The 24,547-nt window shown below is 50.1% G+C and overlaps 1 protein-coding gene across 5 annotated transcripts in view; it reads right to left on the bottom strand.

Moving 5' to 3' along the window:
* Positions 1-24,547, bottom strand: part of LOC102462110 (transcriptional activator MN1-like) — a 140,600-nt gene that overhangs the window by 101,675 nt on the left and 14,378 nt on the right. For 4 of the 5 annotated variants that reach the window (XR_012898985.2, XM_089775119.1, XM_075915705.2 and 1 more), the window contains exon 2: positions 14,704-14,802. The exons of the other annotated variant lie outside the window; for it this stretch is intronic. Coding sequence is in view for 3 of the 4 variants with exons in the window: in XM_089775119.1 (XP_089631245.1) it covers positions 14,704-14,802 (99 nt within the window). In the remaining variant the exon portion in view is untranslated. The remainder of the gene's footprint in view (positions 1-14,703; positions 14,803-24,547) is intronic. 5 annotated transcript variants of the gene reach the window in all.

The raw sequence follows: 24,547 nt of genomic DNA, 5'->3' as shown, positions 1-24,547 counted from the left end.
CTCTTCGGCGAGGAGATGTGCAGCTTCTACAGGCTTTTCCAATTGTATATGCGCCCCAACGGCCCGCCCGACATGAGGCTTTGCCATATGAACTCGTAAAAGAGTTGCGCAAATCTGTGAAGGATTATGGATTACAGTCGTCTTATACGATGAATTTGGTTGTGGCTATTTCGGAGTCATATGTTATGGCCCCGCATGATTGGCGCGCGCTATTACGCCTGCTACTTAGCCTGGCGCAGTATGCAGTTTGGGACACCGAGTATCGTGACGGTGTTACGTCGCAAGTTATGGATAATATTACCAATGGGGTAAACGTTGGCATAGATGAACTTATAGGGCAGGGCCAATATGCTACTCCCCAGGCTCAGGCTCAGATGAATCGCTTGGTATTTACGCAAGCCACATCGCTGACCCTTCGAGCCTTATGACAGGTCCCTGATGCGGGCCGAAGGGACACATCTTTTGCTACGGTCCGCCAGGGCCCCCAGGAACCCTATGTGTCATTTTTGGATAGGCTCCAAACCGCCATACAACGACAAGTAGACTCAGAGGAGGCTCAGCACCTGTTGCTGTTTCAATTGGCTATTGAAAACACTAATATAGACTGCAGGAAGGCTTTGGACCCCCTGCGTAACAAGGCAAAAACTCTTTCAGAACTGATCAAGGCATGTCAAAATGTTGGGTCTGAACAACATAAAGCTGAAATGTTAGCATCGGCGCTGGCACAGCAGCTGAAAAGGCTCGTGATGTTGTTCGGCATTGGTTACATTGTTTTGCTGTAAATAAAATGATTTCGTGCTTGCACTGGCCGGAGTCCGTGCCTTCATACACCACATGCACACACTGCATGCGTGCATCGTCGGAAGTTTTTTCCCTTAGCAGTATCCATTGGGCCAGCAGGGGAGCCCCCTGGAATGGTGCCAGTATATCGGCTAATATATACACCTGCTGGCCCTCCACCCCCTTGGTTCCTTCTTACTGGACTACTCCGAACAAGGGGAGGCAGGTGGGATTTGGAATGGACAGGAGCAACACATCACAAAGAACAACAGTTACAAAGGTAAGTAACCGTTTTTTCTTCTTTGAGTGATTGCTCATGTCCGTTCCATGTAGGTGACTCCAAAACAGAAACCCTAGGAGTTGGGTCAGAGTTCTAACCTTCAAGAGTGGAGGAGAGCCCTAGCCAGGGCTACGTCCTCACTTACCAGATGTCCCAACGCATAATGATTGCCAAAAGTGTGGACCGAAGACCATGTGACAGCCCTGCAGATGTCCAAAATAGGAACCTGAGTCACAAAGGTTCCTATTTTGCTGCTGTAGAGGAGTCCTAGACCCTAGTGGAGCGGGCCATGACGGGAGGAGCTGGCACCCCAGCCAGCCCATAGCACAGGACGTAATCCACAAGGAGATCCTCTGTGCAGAGAATGGCTGCCCCTTCAGCATCTCTGCAATTGCTACAAAGAGCTGTGGGGACTTATGGAAGAGCTTTGCTCTTTCCAAATAAAAGGCTAGAGCTCTCCCATCAGCTAAAGTGTGTAATGCCTGTTTTCTTACCCGAAGCATGGGGCTTGGGGTAAAAAACTGTGAGAAAAATATCTTGAGACACATGAAAGTGAGACACCACCTTTGGAAGAAAGGCGGGGCGGGGGCGTAATCTAAGTTTATTCTTAAAGAAAACCGTATACGGGGGGTCCGAGGTGAGAGCTCTCAGTTTGGGGACACACCTGGCCGACGTGATAGCCACCAAGAAAGACACCTCCCAAGAAAGGTGCAGCAGTGAGCACGTCGCCAGGGGCTCGAAGGGAGGCCCCGTGAGTTTGGACAGGACCAGGTTGAGGTCCCACTGAGGAACGGGCTGACGGACATGCAGATAAAGTCTGACCAACCCTCTCAAAAACCTGCATACCATGGGATCTGCAAAAAGGGTCTTGCCCCAGCAGCCCAGGTGGAAAGCGGAGATGGCCGCCAGGTGTACCCTAATTGAGGGGGAGGATAACCCCTGTAATCTAAGTTCCAGGAGGTAGTCCAGGACCAGTGGGATCTGGGCATCCATGGGCGATACCCCCTTCTGGGCAGCCCAGATAGAGAAGCGCTTCCACTTGGCAAGGTAGGTGGTCCTAGTGGAAGGTTTCCTGCTTCTCAGCAGGACCTCCTACTTACGCTCCGAGCACTGCAGCTCTGCTGCTGTCAGCCATGGAGCTTCCATGCCATTAGGTGCAGGGATCGCAGGTTCGGATGACAAAGCCCGCCAAAGTCCTGCGTGATGAGGTCCAGGTCCAACGGGAGGGTGATCGGTCTCTAGCAGGACAGGCGTGAACCAGTGCTGCCTGGGCCATGCTGGTGCGATGATGAGCATCAGGGACGCCCTGAACTCCCAAACCCGCGGGAGCACCTTGTGAACCAGTGGGAAAGGTGAGAAGGCATAAAGTAGACCCTTGGGCCAGGGAGTGATGAGTGCATCTCCCAGAGGGTATCCATTTTGAAGCACTTGGAAGAGTACGGCAGAAAGGGATCTAGGGGTTATAGTGGACCACAAGGTGAATATGAGTCAACAGTGTGATGCTGTTGCAAAAAAAGCAAACATGATTCTGGGATGCATGAACAGGTGTGTTGTGAGCAAGACAGGAGAAGTCATTCTTCCGCTCTACTCTGCGCTGGTTAGGCGTCAGTTGGAGTATTGTGTCCAGTTCTGAGCACCGCATTTCAAGAAAGATGTGGAGAAATTGGAGAGGGTCCAGAGAAGAGCAATGAGACTGATTAAAGGTCTAGAAACCATGACCTATGAAGGAAGGCTGAAAGAACTGGGCTTGTTTAGTTTAGAAAAGAGAAGATTGAGGGGGGACATGATAACAGTTTTCAGGTATCTAAAAGGGTGTCATAAGGAGGAGGGAGAAAACTTGTTCATCTTGGCCTCTGAGGCTAGAACAAGAAGCAAGGGGCTTAAACTGCAGCAAGGGAGGTTTAGGTTGGACATTAGGAAAAAGTTCCTAACTGTCAGGGTGGTCAAACACTGGAATAAATTGCCCAGGGAGGTTGTGGAATCCCCATCTCTGGAGATATTTAAGAGCAGGTTAGATAAATGTCTGTCAGGGATGGTCTAGACAGTATTTGGTCCTGCCATGAGGGCAGGGGACTGGACTCGATGACCTCTCGATTTCCCTTCCAGTCCTAGTATTCTATGATTCTAAGTCATGCCTGACCAATCTGATTAGCTTCTATGATGAGGTAACTGGCTCTGTGTACATGGGAAAGTCAGTGGTTGTGATATACCTCGACTTTAGCAAAGCTTTTGATACGGGCTCCCACAATATTCTTGCCAGCAAGTTAAGGGAATATGGATTGGATACACAGACTGTAAGGTGGATAGAAAGCCAGATAGACTGTCAGGCCCAATGGGTAGTGATCAACGGCTCGATGTCTGGTTGGCGGTCAGTTTCAAGTGGAGTGCCCCAAGGATTGGTTCTAGGGCCAGGTTTGTTCAATATCTTTATTAATGACCTGGATGAGGGGATGGATTGCACCTTCAGCAAGTTTGCGCATGACACTAAGCTAGGGGGAGAGGTAGATACGTTGGAGGGTAGGAGTAGGGTCCAGAGTGACCTAGACAAATTGAAGGATTGGGCCACAAGAAACCTCATGAGGTTCAACAAGGACAAGTGTAGAGTCCTGCACTTGGGACGGAAGAATCCCAAGCATTGTTACAGGCTGGGGACCAACTGGCTAAGCAGCAGATCGGCAGAAAAGGACCTGGGGGTTACAGTGGATGAGAAGCTGGCTTTGAGTAAAGAGTGTGCCCTTGTAGCCAAGAAAGCTAATGGCATATTGGAGTGCATTAGAAGGAGCATTGCCAGCAGATCCAGAGATGTCATTATTCCCCTTTATTCGGCTCTGGTGAGGCCACATCTGGAGTATTGTGTCCAGTTCTGGGCCCCCCACTACAGAAAGGATGTGGACGCATTGGAGAGGGTCCAGTGGAAGGCAACCAAAATGATTAGGGGGCTGGGGCGCATGACCTACGAGGAGACGCTGAGGGAGTTGGGTCTGTTTAGTCTGCAGAAGCGAAGAGTGAGGGGGGATTTGATAGCAGCCTTCAACTTCCTGAAGGGAGGTTCCAAAGAGGATGGAGAGAGGCTGTTCTCAGTAGTGACAGATGGCAGAACAAGGAGCAATGGTCTCAAGTTGTGGTGGGAGAGGTCCAGGTTGGATATTAGGAAAAACTATTTCCCTAGGAGGGTGGTGAAGCACTGGAATGGGTTACCTAGGGAAGTAGTGGAATCTCCATCCCTAGAGGTGTTTAAGTCTCGGCTTGACAAAGCCCTGGCTGGGTTGATTTAGTTGGGATTGGTCCTGCTTTGGGCAGGGGGCTGGACTCGATGACTTCCTGAGGTCTCTTCCAGCTCTATGATTGTATGATTCTATAATTACATAAGAACATAAGAACGGCCGTACTGGGTCAGACCAAAGGTCCATCTAGCCCAGTTTCCTGTCTGCCGACAGTGGACAGCACCAGATGCCCCAGAGAGGGTTGACCAAAGACAATGATCAAGCGATTTGTCTCCTGCCATCCCTCTCCAGCCTCTGACAGACAGAGGCCAAGGACACCATTTTATCCCCTGGCTAATAGCCTTTTATGGACCTAACCTCCATGAAATTATCTAGCTTCTCTTTAAACTCCTGCAGACAGGGGAGTTGAAGAGGGAGAGCAAAGCGACCCCGCCGCTGAAGAGGCTACCCGGTGAGAGTACAAGCTGTGGTGTGAGTGTGTGTGTGTGCCTGTGCCTGACTGTTTGAATTTTACAGTTTGAAGTGTGAATTGAGAGTCTGATTCCAGGAGAGTGCTAGCAGTTTCAGTTTCAGCTTCAGCTTCTGTGGCAGTTGGGACAGAGCCTGCCATTGTTCCCTTGATTGCCTCTGATTAGCCTCATGCTCAGCCTTCCCCTGTGTGACTCAGAAGGGGGCAGGCCTGACCTAGGCAAGCAGGCTTTAAAAAGCCAGAGCAGTGCGACCAGGCAACTGCAGACAGGGGAGTTGAAGAGGGAGTTGAGCAGAGGGAGTGACTGATGGTGATGAAGACCCGAAGCGCTTGTGCCAGTACTTCTCCTGTCTCCTCCACCTGTGCCTGTATCCAGACAGAGAGCCTGATCATGGATGCCTCTACCCAGGTCCTGGTGTGGTCTTGCAGTATTTGTGGCTTGCAATTCCCACTGAGTGATCTCCAGGCTGGGGGAGACAACCGTTGTGAAAGGTGCCTGCTGGTGGAATCTCTCAGGCAGCAGGTGGGAGAGCTACAGGAGGAGGTGGCCAGGCTGAGGAGCATTCGAAGCCATGAGGAATTCCTGGACAGTATTCCTGTGGAGTCCACGGAGGTCACTGTCCTAGGATGTGGGACTGTTGACCAGCCACTTATGGAGGAGGCGGTGGTGCAGGGTGAGCACTGGCAGCTGGTTACTTCCGGCAGCAGGCAGTGTTCCACCCCTGCTCCTAACCCTCCCACTGTGTTGTTACATAACCGTTACACTTTACTTTCTCCAGGAGACAAGGAGTCACCCTCCACAGTGGAGGAGACCAGGCCTCGCACCACCAAGGTTGAGCAGTCTCCTGCCACCACTGCGAGGAAGAAACGTAGGGTAGTGGTGGTTGGAGACTCTCTTCTGAGGGGAACGGAGGCGCCCATCTGTCACCCTGACAGTTCATCTCGAGAGGTATGCTGTCTTCCAGGGGCCCGTATCCGAGATGTTATGGAGGCACTGTCGAGGATTATCCGGCCCTCTGACTACTACCCCATGCTACTCATCCATGTGGGCACAAATGATACTGCCAGGTGTGACACTGAGCGGATCAAGCGTGACTACAGGGCTTTGGGAGTACGGGTGAAGGAGTTTGGGGTGCAGGTGGTATTCTCTTCGATCCTTCCTGTCAAAGGTAGGGGCCCGGGCAGAGAGAGGTGCATCCTGGAGGTGAATGCCTGGCTGCGAGGATGGTGTCGCCAGGAGGGATTCGGCTTCCTTGATCACGGGGTGCTCTTCCAGGAAGGACTGCTTGGCAGAGATGGAGTTCACCTTTCCAGGAGCGGGAAGGCCTTGTTTGGACACAGACTGGCTAACCTTGTGAGGAGGGCTTTAAACTAGGTTCGACGGGGACAGGTGAGCAAAGCCCACAGGTAAGTGCTGAATGTGCGGGACTGGGAGATGGGTTGGAAATGGGGGGGGGGGGACTACGGCCTATAATGGCAAGGAGAAAGGAGGGTCAGGGCACAACAGGGAGGCAAGATCAAATCAGTATCTTAGATGCCTATATACAAATGCGAGAAGTATGGATAATAAGCAGGAAGAACTGGAATTGCTAACCAATAAATACAACTATGATATCATTGGTATTACAGAAACCTGGTGGGATGGGACGCACGATTGGAATGTTGGTATGGAAGGGTACGGTTTGCTCAGGAAGGACAGACAGGGAAAAAAGGGAGGAGGGGTTGCCTTGTATATTAAAAATGTACACACTTGGACTGAAGTGGAGATGAACGTAGGAGATAGCTGTGTAGAGAGTCTCTGGGTTAAGCTAAAAGGGGTAAAAATGAGGGTGATGTCATGCTAGGAGTCTACTACAGGCCACCTAGCCAGGTGGAAGAGGTGGATGAGGCCTTTTTTAAACAATTAACAAAACTAGCCAAAGCCCAAGATTTGGTGGTGATGGGGGACTTCAACTATCCAGACATATCTTGGGAAACTAACACAGCGGGGCACAGGCTATCCAATAAGTTTCTGGACTGCATTGGAGACAACTTTCTGTTTCAGAAGGTTGAAAAAGCTAAGGGCCCAAAAGCAAACAATTCCACTGTGTAGGAAAGATAGAAAATATGGCAAAAGACCAGCTTGGCTTAACAAGGAGATCTTGCATGATCTCAAAATAAAAAAGGAGTCATATAAAAAATGGAAACTAGGACAACTAACAAAGGATGAATATAGGCAAGCAACACGGGAATGCAGGGGCAAGATTAGAAAGGCAAAAGCACAAAATGAGATCAAACTAGCTACAGGCATAAAGGGAAACAAGAAGACCTTCTATAAATACATTAAAAGCAAGAGGAAGACCAAGGACAGGGTAGGCCCACTGCTTAGTGAGGAAGGAGAAGCAGTAACAGGAAACTTGGAAATGGCAGAGATGCTCAATGACTTCTTTGTTTCGGTCTTCACCGAGAAGTCTGGAGGTGTGCCTAACGTAGTGAATACAAGCAGAGAGAGGGTAAGTTTTGAAGATAGGATACACAAAGAACAAGTTAAAAATCACTTAGGAAAGTTAAATGTCAGCAAGTCACCAGGTCCTGATGAAATGCATCCCAGGATACTCAAGGAGCTGATAGAGGAGGTATCTGAGCCTTTAGCTATGATCTTTGAAAAATCATGGCAGACAGGGGAGATTCCAGAAGACTGGAAAAGGGCAAATATTGTGCCCATCTATAAAAAGGGGAATAAGAACAACCCAGGAAACTACAGACCGGTCAGTTTAATGTCTGTCCCAGGGAAGATAATGGAGCAGGTAATTAAGGAAATCATATGCAAACACTTGGAAGGTAATCAAGTGATAGGGAATAGCCAGCATGGGTTTGTGAAGAACAAGTCATGCCAAACTAATCTGATAGTTTTCTTTGATAGGATAACGAGCCTTGTGGATAAGGGAGAAGCGGTGGATGTCATATACCTAGACTTTAGTAAGGCATTTGATACGGTCTCGCATGATATTCTTATTGATAAACTAGGCAAATATAACTTAGATAGGGCCACGATAAGGTGGGTGCATAATTGGCTGGATAACCGTAGTCAGAGAGTTGTTGTTAACGGTTCTAAATCCTGCTGGAAAGGGATAACAAGTGGAGTTCCTCAAGGGTCTGTTTTGGGACCCGTACTGTTCAATATCTTCATCAATGATGTAGATATTGGGATAGAGAGTACGCTTATTAAGTTTGCAGATGATACCAAACTGGGTGGGGTTGCAACTTCTTTGGAGGACAGGGACATAATTCAAAATGACCTTAGCAAGTTAGAGAAATGGTCAGAGGTAAACAGGATGAGGTTTAATAAAGAGAAATGCAAAGTGCTCCACTTAGGAAGGAACAATCAGTTCCATACATACAAGATGGGAAGCGACTGTCTAGGAAGGAGCATGGCGGAAAGGGATCTAGGGGTCATAGTGGACCACAAGTTGAATATGAGTCAACAGTGTGATGCTGTTGCAAAAAAAGCAAATATGATTCTAGGTTGTATCAACAGGTGTGTTGTAAGCAAAACTCGTGAAGTCATTCTGCCGCTCTACTCTGCACTAGTTAGGCCTCAGCTGGAGTACTGTGTCCAGTTCTGGGCGCCACATTTCAAGAAAGATGTGGAGAAATTGGAAAGGGTACAGAGAAGAGCGACAAGAATGATTAAAGGTCTAGAGAACATGACCTATGAAGCCAGGCTTCATGAACTGGGCTTGTTTAGTTTGGAAAAAAGAAGATTAAGGGGGGACATGATAGCGGTTTTCAAATATCTAAAAGGGTGTCACGAGGAGGCCATACTGGGTCAGACCAAAGGTCCATCTAGCCCAATAGCCTGTCTGTCAACAGCGGCCAACACTAGGTACCCTGGAGGGGATGGACCAAAGACAGTGACCAAGCCATTTGTCTCGTGCCATCCATCTCCAGCCTTCCACAAACAGAGGCCAGGGACACCATTTCTACCCCCTGGCTAATAGCACTCCATGGACCCAACCTCCATGACTTGATCTCACTTCTCTTTAAACTCTGTTATAGTTCTAGCCTTCACAACGTCCTGCAGCAAGGAGTTCCACAGGTTGACTATTTGCTTTGTGAAGAACAACTTTCTGTTGTTAGTTTGAAGCCTGCTACCCATTCCTTTCATTTGGTGTCCTCTAGTCCTTCTATTATGGGAACTAATGAAGAACTTTTCTTGATGCACCCTCCCCACACCACTCATGCTTTTATAGACCTCTATCATATCCCCCCTCAGTCTCCTCTTTTCTCAGCTGAGAAGTCCCAGTCTCTTTAGCCTCTCTTCATATGGGACCTGTTCCAAACCCCTGATCATTTTAGTTGCCCTCCCCTCTCCCACCCTCTCTCTTCCCCTCTCCCACCTCCTTTTCCCAGTCTCCCCGAGTTTTGTTCAATAAAGAGAGTTTCTATTTTTGAACACACGTGTCCTTTATTTTGTACATCAGGAAGGGGGGCTAGGGAGGGGTAAGTGGAAGGAGGTGAGGGAGGAATGGGGTACGAGGCCCCGATGGGGAGGACTGGGCTGGCTCTGCGGTCTCCTCGGGGTGGAAGCTCTCCTGAAGCCCCTTGATTGACCCCCCCCCTCCGGATGGCAGCCTGCGGCAAGTGGAGCCGGGCTGATGGCCGAGTGCTGCGATGTGCCGAGTATGGGCACTCAGGGCACTCCGAGCCAGGACTGCTTTGCAAGCGGGGCACCCCTGAGAACTGTCTGTCCGGGGTGGGGGTCGGGTCCCTTTAACCGCAGCCCTCGGCTAGCCTGAGGCAGCAGCTCCACGCTCTAAGTCCTAACCTGATGCCCTGCCAGCACTGCTTCTGGCCATCCTTAAGCCCGGTTCAGGGTCCACTTAATGTGGACATACTAGTTCGAATTAGCAAAACGCTAATTCGAACTAGTTTTTAAGTCTAGATGCGCTAATTCGAATTAGCTTAGTTCGAATTAACTAATTCGAACTAAGTTAGTTCAAATTAGTGCTGTACTGTAGAAATACCCCCAGTCCCAAGAGTGCAGGGACGGGTTGTGAGCCCGCCCAAGCCACATATGTAGTGTGCGCATGCGAAGTCTGGCGTGTTGAATAACATAGGTGCATGGTGCCATCAGTCCCAGGAGGCTCATGTAAGACCTGGCCATGGTCATTGGAAATGCCCACGTGTCCCTGGACAGCCGCTTTGATCTCCAGGAAACAGAGTCTGGGAAGGGAAGCTGTGGCTGATACAGAGGCCAGGTGGGCACCCACAAACTCTGTAACCTGGGTGGGGCCCAGGGTCGACTTGGCCACATTCAGGAGCAGCCCCAGCTCCCGAAAAAGGTCTTGTACTAGAGCAATATGGGCCAGCACCTGATCCGAGCAAGGGCCTTGGAGAAGCCAGTCGTCCAGGTAGGGGAACACCTGGACACCCCGTTTTCTCAGGGTGGTGGCCACAACGGCCATGAACTTCGTGAACACTCAAGGGTCTGTAGAATGGCCAAAAGGGAGGACCATAAACTGATAGTGGTCATGGCCCAGTGTAAAGCAGAGGAACCGTCTGTGGTGCAGAGTAATAGAAATGTGGAAGTAGGCATCTTTTAGATTGAGGGCAGCGTTCCAGTCTCCGGGACTTAGGGAGGGGATGAAAACCATCTTGATTTTGGCCTTGGTGATGAAAGCATTGAGTTCCCCGAGGTCCAGGATATGCCAGAACCCTCCTTTGGCCTTTGAAACCAGGAAGTACCGGTAGTAGAAACCCCTGCAGGACCTCTTTGGCAGCCCCTAGGGTTAGGAGCTGTGGACCTCCTCCCGGAGGAGATGCTCATAAGAGGGATCCCTAAACAGGGCAGGGTGGTGGGAGGGAGGGGTTTTGAAAGGAAGGGGATGGCATAACCCCTTTCTAGTGTTTCCAGGACCCAACCATCTGAGGTAATAGATTTCCCGGCCCAGCAAAAAGGGAATAGGCGGTCCCTGACCAGGAAAGGTGGGGCTAGTAATCTGTCCTCGAATGTATCCTCAAAACCCTTGGCAAGACCCTGAGGGCTTGTTGGATGGGCCCAGGCCCTGGTCCGGGGCCGGTCAGGACCAGCATCTGCCATTCCTCCCATTATCATTGCTCCCTCTACAGCGGGAGAAATCAGGGCAAGTGCCCTGTTGAGAGGGCCTAGAGGCATTCCTGCATGACAGGGAACCCCGTTGGGTAACCAGTGTATGGATCCCCAGGGAGTTTAAGGTGGCCCGGGCATCCTTGAGGCCATGCAGATGTTGGTCAGTCTGCACAGAGAAGAGGGATGGACCCTCAAACGAGAGGCCCTGAATAGCCGTCTGGAGCTCGGGGGGCACTCCAAACACCTGCAGCCAAGAGTTGTGATGCAAAACCAGTGTGGGCAGCTGCATCGGCTGCATCCAAGGTGGCCTGGAGGGCAGCCCGGGAGACCACCCTGCCTTCTTCCACCAGGGCTCCAAACTCAGGCCGAGAGTCCCTGGGGACCAGCTCGGTGAACTTGCTCATGTTCGCCCAAGTGTTATATGTATAGCGACTCAGCAGGACCTGCTGGTTCGCTATGCGACGTTGAAGACCCCCAGACACGTACGCTTTTCTTCCCAAGAGGTCCATTTTCTTGGTGTCCCTGCTCTTAGGGGTGGTGCCCAGCTGGCCCTGCCTCAACAACCAGGGACACTGGAGGCAGGTGGGAAAAGAGGTGTTCGTTCTCATCCTGCAGCACGAAATACCTCCACTCGACTTTATTATCTGTCAGTGGGATAGAGGCCAGGGACTGCCAGAGGGTCTTTGTAATTTTCGTCATGGTCTTATTGATTGGTAAGGCCACTCAGGTAGGGGTGTCAGCTTGCAGGATGTCAACCGTAGGGTCCGAATCCTCCGACAACCTCTCTGCCTGGACTCCCAGACTCTGAGCCAGGCGGCCAAGGAGTATCTGATGGGACATTGAGTCCATGGATGGGAGAGAGCCACCAAGTGCCTCATCCAGTGAGGACGATGAGGACTCTTTCATGCCCACTGCCTTTGGATTGCAAGCTTGCGAGGGGGTCTGTGAGGCCACAGAAGAGGCCACGGTAGAGGACTGGGCAGTGGGGGGCCCTCGCTCCGGGGAAGCCTGGCCCGGGGGCAGGGACTGGCCCGACGTCAGGGAGTGGGTCAGTGGGGTCGCTGAAGGAGGAGCCCTCGGCCCTGAGAAGATCGACTCCAGTCTAGAAGGGCCCGCACCCTGGCTCTGGTGGTAGGCCCAGGGGGTCCACAAAGGCGACTGAGTCAGGGCCTGCACTTGTGGTGGCCAGGGCTGCTGTAATGCCGGCACCAGGGTAGGCTGAGGCCACTGTAGCTGATGACGCTGGTGCATCGCAAGGTGCTGCGGTGCCACAAACGATGGCAGGAGTAGGACCGGTGCCTGGATCGAGACCTGGAGCCCCGGGATGACCAGACCGATTCTGCCTTGGAGTCTGTTGAATACTCCGAGGTTGACCAGGACGGTGCAGTGGCAATAACGGCCAGCGACCTCCCAGTTGGAGTGTACTAGGGATGTAATGGTGTAGTCGATTAACCAATAAGCAAAAGCTTATAGGTTAATGTTATAGACTACATGCATTCCCCCCCGCCCCCACCCTTACAAATGCATTTTTTAGCAGGCTGGCCAGCAGCCCCGCTCAGTCCTAGCTCGCACTGGGTCCGGGACCTACCCCCGCTGCAACTCTGCATTTAAAGTGTATTGGGACCCAGGCAGGCAGGCAGCCTGGCTCAGTTCTGGCTCGTGCCAGGTCCAGGAGCTCTGCACCCCACCCTGCTCCCTGGACAGGAGCTGCTGGCACCCCGCGCTGCTGCCTCTGTATCAGAGGCAGCAGCGCAGAGTAGCAGGGGGCTCCTCGTGAGTGGGGCTGGAGTGCACTGGCTACCATCCCCACCCCCAGGGACTATAGAACAGTTGACTAACCGATAGGAATTCATGAGGTTAATCGACTACTCAATTAACCGATATTTAACATCCCTAGAGTGTACCGGGCCACTGACTCCGTTTTCCCCCTGGTGCTGAGGAGGAGGTGGGAGCATGGCCAGTGGCGGTGCTGGTGCACCCGATGGAGAAGGGCTGGTGGTCACAGGACCCGGTGCCGTGGTCAGTGCCGCCCAAGGACCCGGTGGTGACTCCGGTGTCGGTGTCTGTGTTAGTGACGGTGAGCAGGAGGGGGTGGGGGCTATGGCCAGTGCCGAGGCTGGAGGTGGTGCTGCACCCAGGACTGGGGTCGAAGCTGCTGGCACCGGGGCAGGGTGGTGGAGCCCTCTCACTTCCAGGGCTGGGGTGCTAGGTGCTGAGACAGCAGTGCGGTGCCACCTGGACCCTTGCTCCTTGGCCAGGTCCGGTGCCGAGGTCAGGGACAAGGTCAGCTCAGTCAAATCTCTTGCTGCCTCAAAGGTATCCCGAGTGGAGGGCTCCGGGAAGACCCCCATCAGGCTGGTGTATCAGCACGGACTAGAGCAGTGCTGACCTGACTGCGATGGTCTGGGCGCTGTGCTAGTCAGTGCCACATGACCCACTTGAGGGCACATGGAGGGCAGATGACTTGAGGGAGACCTGTCCATGTTAGGTCTCCTCTTCTTCTTGGGCACTGGAGACTGCCACCAGTGCAGAGGCCTATGTGGCGCCGGGAAGGCGTGCGAGTGGCTGGGTGCCTCCCGCACCCAAGTTAGTGCGTTCTGAATTGCCGGTGCTGGATCGGATGCCGATGCCGGGCATAAGGCTGCCTCCATCAGGATAAGCTTCAAGTGAGACTCCCTTTCCCGCTTGGTGCGCAGCTTGAAGGCCTTGCACATCTTACTGGCCTCGGACAAGTGGGCCTCTCCCAGGCACTTAAGGCAGGCTGCGTGAGGGTCCCCGCAGGGCATAGGCTTCTGGCACTTCTCGCAGGGCTTGAAGCCTTGGGGCCCGGGCATGCCCCACCGGAAGAAACAGGGATGCAAAGGGAGCCCCACGCCTGGGGGCTTAACACTAAGTACAACACTTAACAACTATTAAAAACCTAGATAAGAACCATGAACCGTAAACTTTTAACTAACTACTAAAACAATAAGACCTGCTAAGTGCTTGCAGACCATCAAGAGCAGTAAGAAGGAACTCAGCTGGTGGAGGGCCAGCAGGGGTATATATTAGCCAATACAGTGGCACCACTGCAGGGGGCTTCCCTGCTGGACCAATGGGTACTGCTAAGGGAAAAACTTCCGACAACGCGTGCATGCAGCGTGCGCACACCTACATGGAATGGAAATGAGCAATCACTCCAAGAAGAATGACCATCACTCACTCATATCAGAGAACTTTTCCTTCTAATCCAAGGAAAAGCTGTCTCGGGGAAGAAAAAAATGCCTTGGCTTTCACATACACTGGCTAATGACCCATGACCACATGAAGCCAGAATCAATGACAGCAGCACATGAGTTGCTGTGACATAAATGCCCTAAAAAGAAAACAGCAAGATAATGCTAGCAGAAGAATTATTGTCACCCTAAATTCAGGTGTTTGTGTATGGTACACATGCACATAACTCCAAACTGCATAAAATCTTCCAGCATTGTGTCCAACTGAGACTAAACCAAGCACAGATTTACTACTCTCAGCCAGGCCTCACAGGCTAGTAACCAAAAATACTAGTGGGATATACTACACTGATCTACTTGGCACAAAAGCCACCACAACAATCCTCTAACCAGTGATTTCCTCCCCCCCCCCCCCATTAAGTGTTTCTTTATGTCAAGAGAAAAATTGTTAGTTAAAATTATTTTCAAGATACTTAAAGCCATTTAAGTAATTGTTTTCAGTATTTTCACAAAAAATGCACTCATAGTATCATAATGCATTTAAGCAAACTATCTGTCCTCAAGATTTATTAAAATGGTGGATTATTATTAATCACACACACACACAGATGAACTAGATACTGACCACAAAGTAACTGTCTAACCTTTGACTTTGGTAGCTCCTCTTCTGTAGTATTTCTTGCAAAAATGACTAAGTGACAAACTGGTGTCTTCATTGCTTTCTGGCCATGGGCTGAGTACTCCTAACAAAGCCAGTAAGAACACAATTGACATTCAGATCAATGAAAAGGCACACATGAAAATTCATATATAAATGCACAGTGACTTAGTTCCATAAGAAGCAAGGGAGAATGAAACTGTGCTATTATTTCTATCAGACACCTTTGAGTGCAACATATAAAGAGTTACAACAAAATTCCAGGATATGCTACAGTAACAGCCTTTTCAGCAAGATTTAACTCGAGAAAAAACTGATGAAAACTGGAGCACTGGTTCTGAAGGGATAAAGACAGATCAATTTTGTTCTTAACTTTTAAATGAACCACCCCTATTTAGGAAAGAAGTTAATTAAGGTAAAAATATAATATAAAAGTGCTTATTTAAGCAGAATGTACTATTATGTTAATTCTTAACACTGTACATGGAAGGGAAAATTGCATTTTTAACTAAATGGTTTTTCTGCATAACCCATTCTTTTACAGCTCAGTAATGGGAACTCCTCACCATTATTATTTGTGCCAGATGACTGTTGAAAGCAAGAGCAGTTGTCAAAAACCATGTAAGAAAAATAACCCTTTAAAATCTATCCCAAGAAAAGCTTCATGCCAAAGGGGGAGGGAAGTAAAAGTTCATTTTGCAAGGTGGTAGGGAGGGGAAAGGAGAAATACAGGCAGTCCCCAGGTTACATGGATCCGACTTACATCGGATCCCTACTTACAAACGGGGTGAGGCAACCCCGCACTAGCTGCTTCCCCCCAGCAGACTAGGGAGACACAAAGCTAGCGCCCCACCCAGCAGACCAGGGAGACACGGAGCGGCTTTTCTCAGCAGACACCTCAGCTTGAGAATAAAGGACTGAGGGAAGTGAGGTGTGGGAGAATAAAACTGAGCTCTGGAGAAATGTTTGGCTAGAGTTTCCCCTACAATATGTACCAGTTCCGACTTACATACAAATTCAACTTAAGAACAAACCTACAGTCCCTATCTTGTACGTAACCCGGGGACTGCCTGTACACCAAACATCAACTGTACCAATTTAAGCAATTTTTTCTGGTTCCTTTTTCAGACCTGAAATAGAAATAGCTATTGTGTGACTGACTATATGAGCCCAATACAATCAAATACCACAATCAAGTGGCACTACCACTTAGAAAATTATACAGTGTTTTTTCTTGCTGTGGTGGATTAGGAATCCAAAGTTACCACCATGTACAAAGACAAGACAAAATGTAAAATATGAAAAACTATTTTAGTTATGATAAACAATTGCTCCTCTCCCATTAGAACTAGTTTCCTTCAATGTGAAAATGAATGTAATTTAAACAATTTCAAGAAAATGGTGCGTTGTTCTAATGTTGTGGCCTTATCTGCATACAACAAGCAGCAGAAATATGCTCCATCAAAAAGTAAAAACAGAAACCAGAACTGAACAGGGCTGCTGAATTAGGTTTTGCCTGAACGGGATTACATATTAACATGAAACTGACAAAATATCCTCAGTTCTAAATATTATTTCAGTATCCTAAATTTGAGCTACATAAAAACAATCCAGTGTGTGCATGTTTAAAAAACAAAACATCTGATCCATAAATCTTTGAGGGAAAGTAATCATCACCAAAAATTGAGGCTAAGACTAAACCATTTTCTAAGTATTATTCATTTGATATTCCTCATCTCTGACTTTCTTCTGCATGTTCTTTTAACCTACTTATTTTTGACAATCATGCTAGCAATAAAATTTCTCTCTGAAAACAGGAGTTCAGAAATGCAGTAATTATGGTTGAGGCTACTGAACAGGTAACAGTTTTATCCGTTTTACCTAGCTGTAGTCCTCCTTGAAATATAGTAATTACAGGAAACTACTTCTCTTTTAAGGGTTTAGATCAGTGGTTCGCAAAGTGTGATCCGTGGCTGCTTCCCAGGTGGTCCATGGCGGGAGCTCACACCCCTCCTCCTCTTCCACCATGCAGTGGGGACCCCGTGCTGCCGCTGCAGCCTCACAGTCAGCACGCCGCCACGAGGCTGCTGCACCAGCTCCGGCCAGCAGGAAGGGAGGGGAAGAAAGCAAACTCATCCCCTGACCTGCGCAACTACATGTGGAGGAGCACTGCCACCATGGTAAGAGCGGTGCATCCCTTGGTCCCACTGGGCAGGCAGCAGGTTGGGCTGTGCAGAGCTGTGCACGAGCAGCCAGTGCCTCCCGTCCTTCCCCGGCAGCAGGTTGGGCTGCGCAGGACTCGGTTGGGCGGAGTGGGATTTCATGGTGCGCGAGCAGCCAGCACCCCCGCCCCTTCCCCAGCAGCAGGTTGGACTGCCGTGGGAGGAGGCAATGCTGGGGCTGAGGACCCTGCGCATGCAGGAGGGGGCTCGGGGCCCTTCAGGGCTTTGCACCCATGGGGACTCGGTCTAGGGGGGAGGGCTCCATGGACTGGACCCCTGTGGGACACCACCCCCTGCAGGGCTGGACACCCTGGGGTCACCTACCCACCCACCCCCACCTTGCTGTACTGTGCCCAGCCTCCCTGCCCCTGTTCCTCCATTTCCCTGAATCGCCCCCCAGAGCCACCTTGACCCCAGCCCTATTCCCAGGGGCATCCTACCCCACATCTCCCTGAACCCCCTCCCTCCTGTCCAAACTCTTCACCCTCAATCCTGGCCAGACTCCCTACCTCCCACCCAGACTTTGCACCCTTACCCCCTTCTTCACCCCACCTCCCACCCAGATCCTGCACCCCATCCCTATCCCAATCACTGGCAGTCCTGTCCTGCACACTGAACCCCTCATTTTTGTCTCCACCCAAGAGCCTAAAGGGGTCCATAAAATTCACTAACTCTGGAACCCCAGGAAAGTAAATCCAGCCTATGGGAAGCCCTGAACCTCAGTCCTCCCTGTCCCTTCCCCTCTCCCCATGGGGCTGGAGTACCAGAGGAGTGAGGTGTGTCAGTTGGGGGTCACCTCAGTGAGGGTCGTGTGGTCCCCAACTGATTTTTCTGTGGGTCAGTGGCCCCCGACCCAAAAATGGTTCTCCACGCCTGACATAAAGAAAACATTGAAACCTTTTGTGTTGGACATAAATTCATATTTTACTTTATTGAAAATGAAGTTTGATAAACTAACATAAGAAATGAAAAGTGCTTAATCTGTTTAATAATTTAAATTAAACCAGTCTCCCTAGCTGCAGCACTAGCAAAATGGCTCGGGTGTAATTATGTAATTAACAGCGAGTTTCCATTAGCATCTGGTGGTCCATGGAAAGGTTTGCATTGAGCCAAGTGGTCCCTGGGCCAAAACGTTTGTGAACCACTGGTTTAGATACAGACCATTCCAAATTTAGGGCCAGCAACCAACCCTCCACTATGCTTAATAGGTTGAAATGATGATAAAATGACATTTTTTATCATCATCTCACCAACTGCAGGTATTCCAGCTTATGAAGTTCATATCTGATTCAAGGAACAAACTTTCAACCTGCTCTTTCTGTGATGGAAAATATTTGAAACAAAGTCCTTTCTATAAAGAGGTTTAAAACAAATTACCCAAATGTGAAAGGATTTGGGTAATTATTTGAGGTAATAAGTAATTGCTCTCTCCAGAAAACACAAACAAATTATAAAGGCAACAGATCTGTTAGCAGCTAGAAGCAAAGATTCACAGCACTATTTTAGCAACCAGGTGAGGGCACACTATATTTTCATTTACTGATGACAAAGAAATCAGAACTACAACTACAGCAAATCTTTCCTCCACAAGCAGATATCTGAGATCCAGTGGAAGTAAGAGCAGCAAACTACACTCTTCATTTCTGAAAACATGCATGTGTCAATTCTTGGATGTACATCAGTCCAAGCAAGCAAAACCAATGAAGTGTATTAGAATGATGTGTCCACTAGATACTTTTCTTTATCTGGAACATTTGATACAATTATGTGCACACAACAGTTAAAACTTATTAAAACCAAGGATATGGGAGTTTCTTTAGGGTTCAGTTTTATAATTTTTTTATGTGTCCATTGCCTCCATCTCCCAACACAGTCAGAGATCCAGCTAAACTCATAGCCATTCTGTAGAAAGCTAGAATTAACTAAAAATTGATGCCCTGAAACTCTCTGGGTATGTCTACACTACAATGTTAGTTCGAACTAACGGACGTTAGTTCGAACTAACATTCATAGGCGCTACACTAGCGCTCCGCTAGTTCGAATTTGAATCGAACTAACGGAGCGCTTAGTTCGAACTAGGTAAACCTCATTTTACGAGGATTAAGCCTAGTTCGAACTTACTAGTTCAAATTAAGGGGTGTGTAGCCCCTTAATTCGAACTAGTGGGAGGCTAGCCCTCCCCAGGTTTCCCTGGTGGCCACTCTGGCCAACTCCAGGGAAACTCTATGCCCCCCTCCCGGCCCCGGCCCCCTTAAAGGGGCATGGGCTGGCTACGGTGCCCATGCCAGGTGCAAGCCTGCCAGCACCCAGCCAGCAGACCCTGCACCTGGCATGGCACAGAGCCACCCACCCGATGTCCCCCAGCCCACCCCCTCTTCCCGGGACCAGGCTGGCGGCTCCCGGAAGCTTGCCCTGGACCGCAAGAGGCGGGCACCTTCCTGGGCTAGTGCGGACATCGTGGACCTCATCCACGATCTCCGCACTAGGCACAGGAAAGTGGCCGTCTAGGGCAGGAGAGCTGCCAGCCTGGCCACCCAGGAGCAGGTGTGCATGAAAATCAAGGGGGTCCACTGAGACCCCCGACCCGGAGCCCTGAGCTTACAATGGCCGTCCTGGGTCAGACCAAAGGTCCATCTAGCCCAGTAGCCTGTCTGCCGACAGCGGCCAACCCTAGGGACCCTGGAGGGGATGGACCAAAGACAGTGACCAAGCCATTTGTCTCATGCCATCCCTCTCCAGCCTTCCACAAACTTTGGGCAGGGACACCATTCCTACCCCCTGGCTAAGACTACTCCATGGACCCAACCTCCATGACTTGATCTCACTTCCCTTTCAACTCTGTTCTAGTTGTAGCCTTCACAGCCTCCTGCAGCAAGGAGTTCCGCAGGTTAACTATTTGCTTTGTGAACAACAACTTTCTCTTACTAGTTTGAAGCCTGCTACCCATTCCTTTCCTTTGGTGTCCTCTAGTCCTTCTTTATGGGAACTCATGAAGAACTTTTCTGAATGCACCCTCTCCACCCAACCCCTGCTTTTAGAGACCTCTATCCTGTCCCCCCTCCGTCTCCTCTTTTCTAAGCTGAACAGTCCCAGTCTCTGTAGCCTCTCTTCATCTGGGACCTGTTCCCAACCCCTGATCATGTTAGTTGCCCTCCCCTCTCCCAGCCTTTCTCTTCCCCTCTCCCACCTCCTTTTCCCAGTCTCCCAACATTGACTCTGTCTTTATTGAACAAAACTGGGGAAGAAACGTTATCTTTATTTTGTACATCAGGAAGGGGGGCTAGGGAGGGGTAAGTGGAAGGAGGTGAGGGAGGAATGGGGCACGAGCCCCCGATGGGGAGGACTGGGCTGGCTCTGCGGGCTTCTGGGGGTGGAAGCTCTCCTGCAGCCCCCCAATTGCCCCCTCTCCCCAGATGGCAGCCTGCGGCAAGTGCAGCCGGGCTGATGGCCGAGTGCTGTGATGTGCCCAGTGTGGGTACTCCGGGCAATCCAAGCCAGGACTGCTTTGCAAGCGGGGCACCCCTGAGAACTGTCTGTCCGGGGTGGGGGTCGGGTCCCTTTAAGCGCAGCCCTCGGGTAGCCTGAGACAGCATCTCCACGCTCTAAGTCCTCCTCTGATGCCCTGCCGGCACTGCTTCCGGCCATCCTTAAGCCCGGTTCAGGGTCCACTCAATGTGGACTTGCTAGTTCGAATTAGCAAAACGCTAATTCAAACTAGTTTTTAGTTCTAGACGCGTTAGTTCGAATTAGCTTAGTTCGAATTAACTAATTCGAACTAAGTTAGTTAGAACTAACTTTGTAGTGTAGACATACCCTCTCTTGGCTGTAACAAACAAAAAAAACAAACAAAAAAAACAATCAACCAACTAAAAACCAGCCACACACACCAGTTTTGCTTCTGCATGTTATTCTGTAACCTTTACTATCTGAAAACAGTGATCCCAGTATTAATTGTATTTGAAGTGGTCCTATTTTTTCTCTACTGCTAAAGCTAAGGAATTATATTAGAAGAGCACAGAAAGATGGTATGCTGGTTGCTACAGTGATTCTAAAAAGAGCATCATAGGTCTATATTTAGGGGTGGGGAAGGATATTACAGCACAGAAGTCATACCGATTGGAACTATTTTGCTCTCCAGAACATTGCTTTGATTTTGCTTTTAAAACAGGAATACAAGTAACTCATCATCATGTTTCGTCCAAGTTAAAAAAAATGTTTTGGTTGCTCTGTACCTTGCAATAATTAAAAATTGGGTCTGTATTAAGGTACCAGCCACTGCTGGGGATGTTAATGTTGTTTAATTTAATAATCGTGTAGCCGCACCAAATCTTATCGATTACACGATTATTCAATGGTCCCCGGGGGCAGGGCCAGTAGCCAGTGTGCTCCTGGCCCCACTCCTGGGGAGCCCCTGCTACCCCATGCTACTGCCTCTGTATCAGAGGCAGCAGCACTGCGTGACAGACAGGAGCCAGTGATCGTGGGGATAAGCTGTCTCCCAACTCTCCCCCCCACCTGCTGCCTCTGTGGGAGGCAGCAAGGGAGGAGGAGTGCATGTAGTCGTTTGGATTAACCGATAAGACCAAGCTTATTGGTTCATCGTTTAAATGACTATACAGTAACATCCCTAGCCACCATGCGGGGGAGTGGAGAAAGCCCCGAGCCTCACTGTGTGATTGGGGAAAAAGCCGGAGTCACCAATGGCTCTGCGCATGCGCGCGCGTTCCCCTTCCCCCAGCTGGAGGAACAAAGGAACGCACTGGCACACCACCTGCAGGCTATTCCTGCTGCTCCATTGGCCAGAATCCAGCGAATGGAGCAGCGGGAAGCCATGCCTAGGACAAAGCCTGAGAGCAGCGCAGGGGGCAAAAGCAGACCCAGCCATCATCTTTCCCATGAAGGACCTGCTGCTGCCAGGCTGTGTCCCCACTGCTCTGTGCACTGTGCCACCCCCCGTCTTGCACCTCTTGTGTGCACTGTGCACTCGCACCTGCCAGAGAGTCCCATGAGGCCGCTAGAGTCCATCATCCAGGTGTTGGCAGGCTGGATCCTGGCCAGCCTGCTTGGACCCACCGGCCGGACTCCCTGCATTCCTGACGAGGTGTGGTCTCCATTTCACGCTTGGCCCATGGGCCGCTAACTTATTCCATGTGTGGAGCAGCATCTGGCTGCCATGTGGAAGTGACTGTTACAATAAATAAACCCTGTTACAAACACTGGAAAAAAAAACTAAGTGCCACCCAGACCCTGCACCCCTGCCCCCCTCTCCTTGCCAAGACCCTGCACCCCCTCCCCCACCCTGCTCCTACCCCCTCCCCCCGGCAAGACACCCTACTCCTGCTCCTGCACCCTGCCTCCCACCCAGACCTCGCAGTCTCTACCCCTTCTGTACCTGACCTCCCACCCAGATCCTGCACCCAAGTGCGGGGAAGCGTGCTGCTCCTCCGCTCTCCACAGGAAAAGCCAGAGCGGAGCCCAGGGAAGGAGATCAAGTGAGGCACACAGTGGAGAGAGCCCCTCCTGGCATAGCACCACAGCCCAGGGCAGGAGGCTTAAACCTTGGCATGCCACTTTGAAAAGGTTGCCAACCCCTGGGCTAGTTTATACTGTTAATTTAAGATCATTAGAGATATTATTTAATATTCCACAATACAAAAGGATCACCTGAATCAGCCCAGCTTTTAAAACTGTAATTGAGTTCAAGTGTCTCATTCTTCAGATCCAGTATGACTTTTTTGTTACATTGAGAAATTAAAAAAAAAATTAAGGAGACATAATGCAAACCAAAGTTGCCTATTAATGCAATATATTAAGTTACCCACCTACCTTACACTTTTATATCATACTCAACACTGCAGCATCTTGGTGCTAATATACTAAATTAATAAAACTATGCAAGAGGTTTAAACATACAGTTGCTATTAAAGTCATCTCAAGGTGGACATGCAAAAACCATGGCTCCCACACTCAGTATCCTAGAGCTGAGGTGAGTGAGGGAAACCTCACACAAATATGTTTTCACTTAATTTCCATTTCCTTGTCTGTTACTCAAATTTGATAAATGAATTTATGGTACTCTATTCCCAAACTACTGGGAACTAACCCTTTTTCAATGGAAATTGAGGGTATGTCTACACTAGCCCCCTAGTTCGAACTAGGGAGGCTAATGAGGGCGACCAAAATTGCAAATGAAGCCCGGGATATTTAAATATCCTGCGCTTCATTAGCATGTTCCCAGCTGGTCACCATTTTAGAAATTGACTAGCCCGAAGTAACTGCCTGCGTCTACACGTGGCAGTGAAACGGGATTCTGAATTAAAGCCCTAAATCGAATTAGCCATTATTCCTCCTGGAATGAGGTTTACCAGCTAATTCAATTTAAGGGGTTTAATTCGGAATCCCATTTCACTGCTGCGTGTAGACGCAGGCAGTTACTTCGGGCTAGTCAATTTCTAAAATGGTGACCAGCCGGGAACATGCTAATGAAGCACGGGATATTTAAATCCTGCGCTTCATTTGCAATTTCGGTCGCCCTTATTAGCCTCCCTAGTTCGAACTAGGGGGCTAGTGTAGACATACCCTGAGAGAGTCCTTTCAGGAGGGTACTATGAATACCATTTTCCCCACCAAATACAATAAAAGTAAATGTAATTTACAGAGAAATTAGATTTCCAAGTGAGAGACACTCATCAGCCTTTTCACAGTCCCTCTCTCTGACTGTAGAGATGTTTAAGTGTATTTTGTAATCGTCGAAGTCCAAGACACTACCTAATGCCATGGTCACCAAGCTGGGCTGATTTGATTGCAGGGGCACGGCCAGTCGATTGCGAGGTGTTCCCAGCCCCCCCCCCCCCAACAAGGAGCCCATGCTGGCACTACTACCTCCTGTGAAAATGGAGATAGCACCAGCTTCCTGCAGCGGTGAGGGGAGTCCTGCGGCTGCGTGCCAGATCCAGCATCTCAGGAAACACGCACACTGCTCCTCCCCTCCCCACAACAGAGGGTGTGCTCCCTGAGACACCGGTTCTGGCACACAGCCACGGGACCCGCGCCCCACCCCCCCCCATGCCGCAGGAAGGAAGGCAGGCAGGCAGCATGGGGAAGGAAGGGAAGCACGCACACCTCCCCTGTCCACAACAGTGCACATACTTTCTTGTCTTCCCTTCCTTCCCTGTGCTCACGGGGTGGGGGTTAAGATGGCAGTGCAAGATCCAGAGCAACTTTGTCCAGCGCTACCCAAAGATCTTCATCCCTGGAGACCCACCAGGTACCGGCTGAGCTGTCCCTGTCCCCTCCCCCTGCCCAGACCACCACCAGCACCATGCTCCTGCCCCCAGCCCAAAGCCCTGCTAGCACCCTACACCCTGGTCAGACCCCCCACCAGCACCCTTCCCCCAGCCAGACACCATCCAGCACCCTGCCCCTCCCTCCTGGCCAGACACCTACCCCCAGCTTGCTCCTGTACCCTATTTTCCACCCAGATTCTGCATCCCCATCCCTATCCCACTCATTGGCAGCCCTGTCCTGCACACTGGATCCCTCATTTTTGGCCCCACCTCAGAGTGTAGAGGGGCCCACAAAATCCACTAACCCTGAAACCCCAGAAGA

Source organism: Pelodiscus sinensis, chromosome W, assembly GCF_052426305.1.
Source record: "Pelodiscus sinensis isolate ZL-2025 chromosome W, ASM5242630v1, whole genome shotgun sequence".
Taxonomy (NCBI): Eukaryota; Metazoa; Chordata; order Testudines; family Trionychidae; genus Pelodiscus; species Pelodiscus sinensis.
The sequence above is the reverse complement of the archived record's forward strand: the minus strand, read 5'-3'. Positions and strand labels throughout refer to the sequence as shown.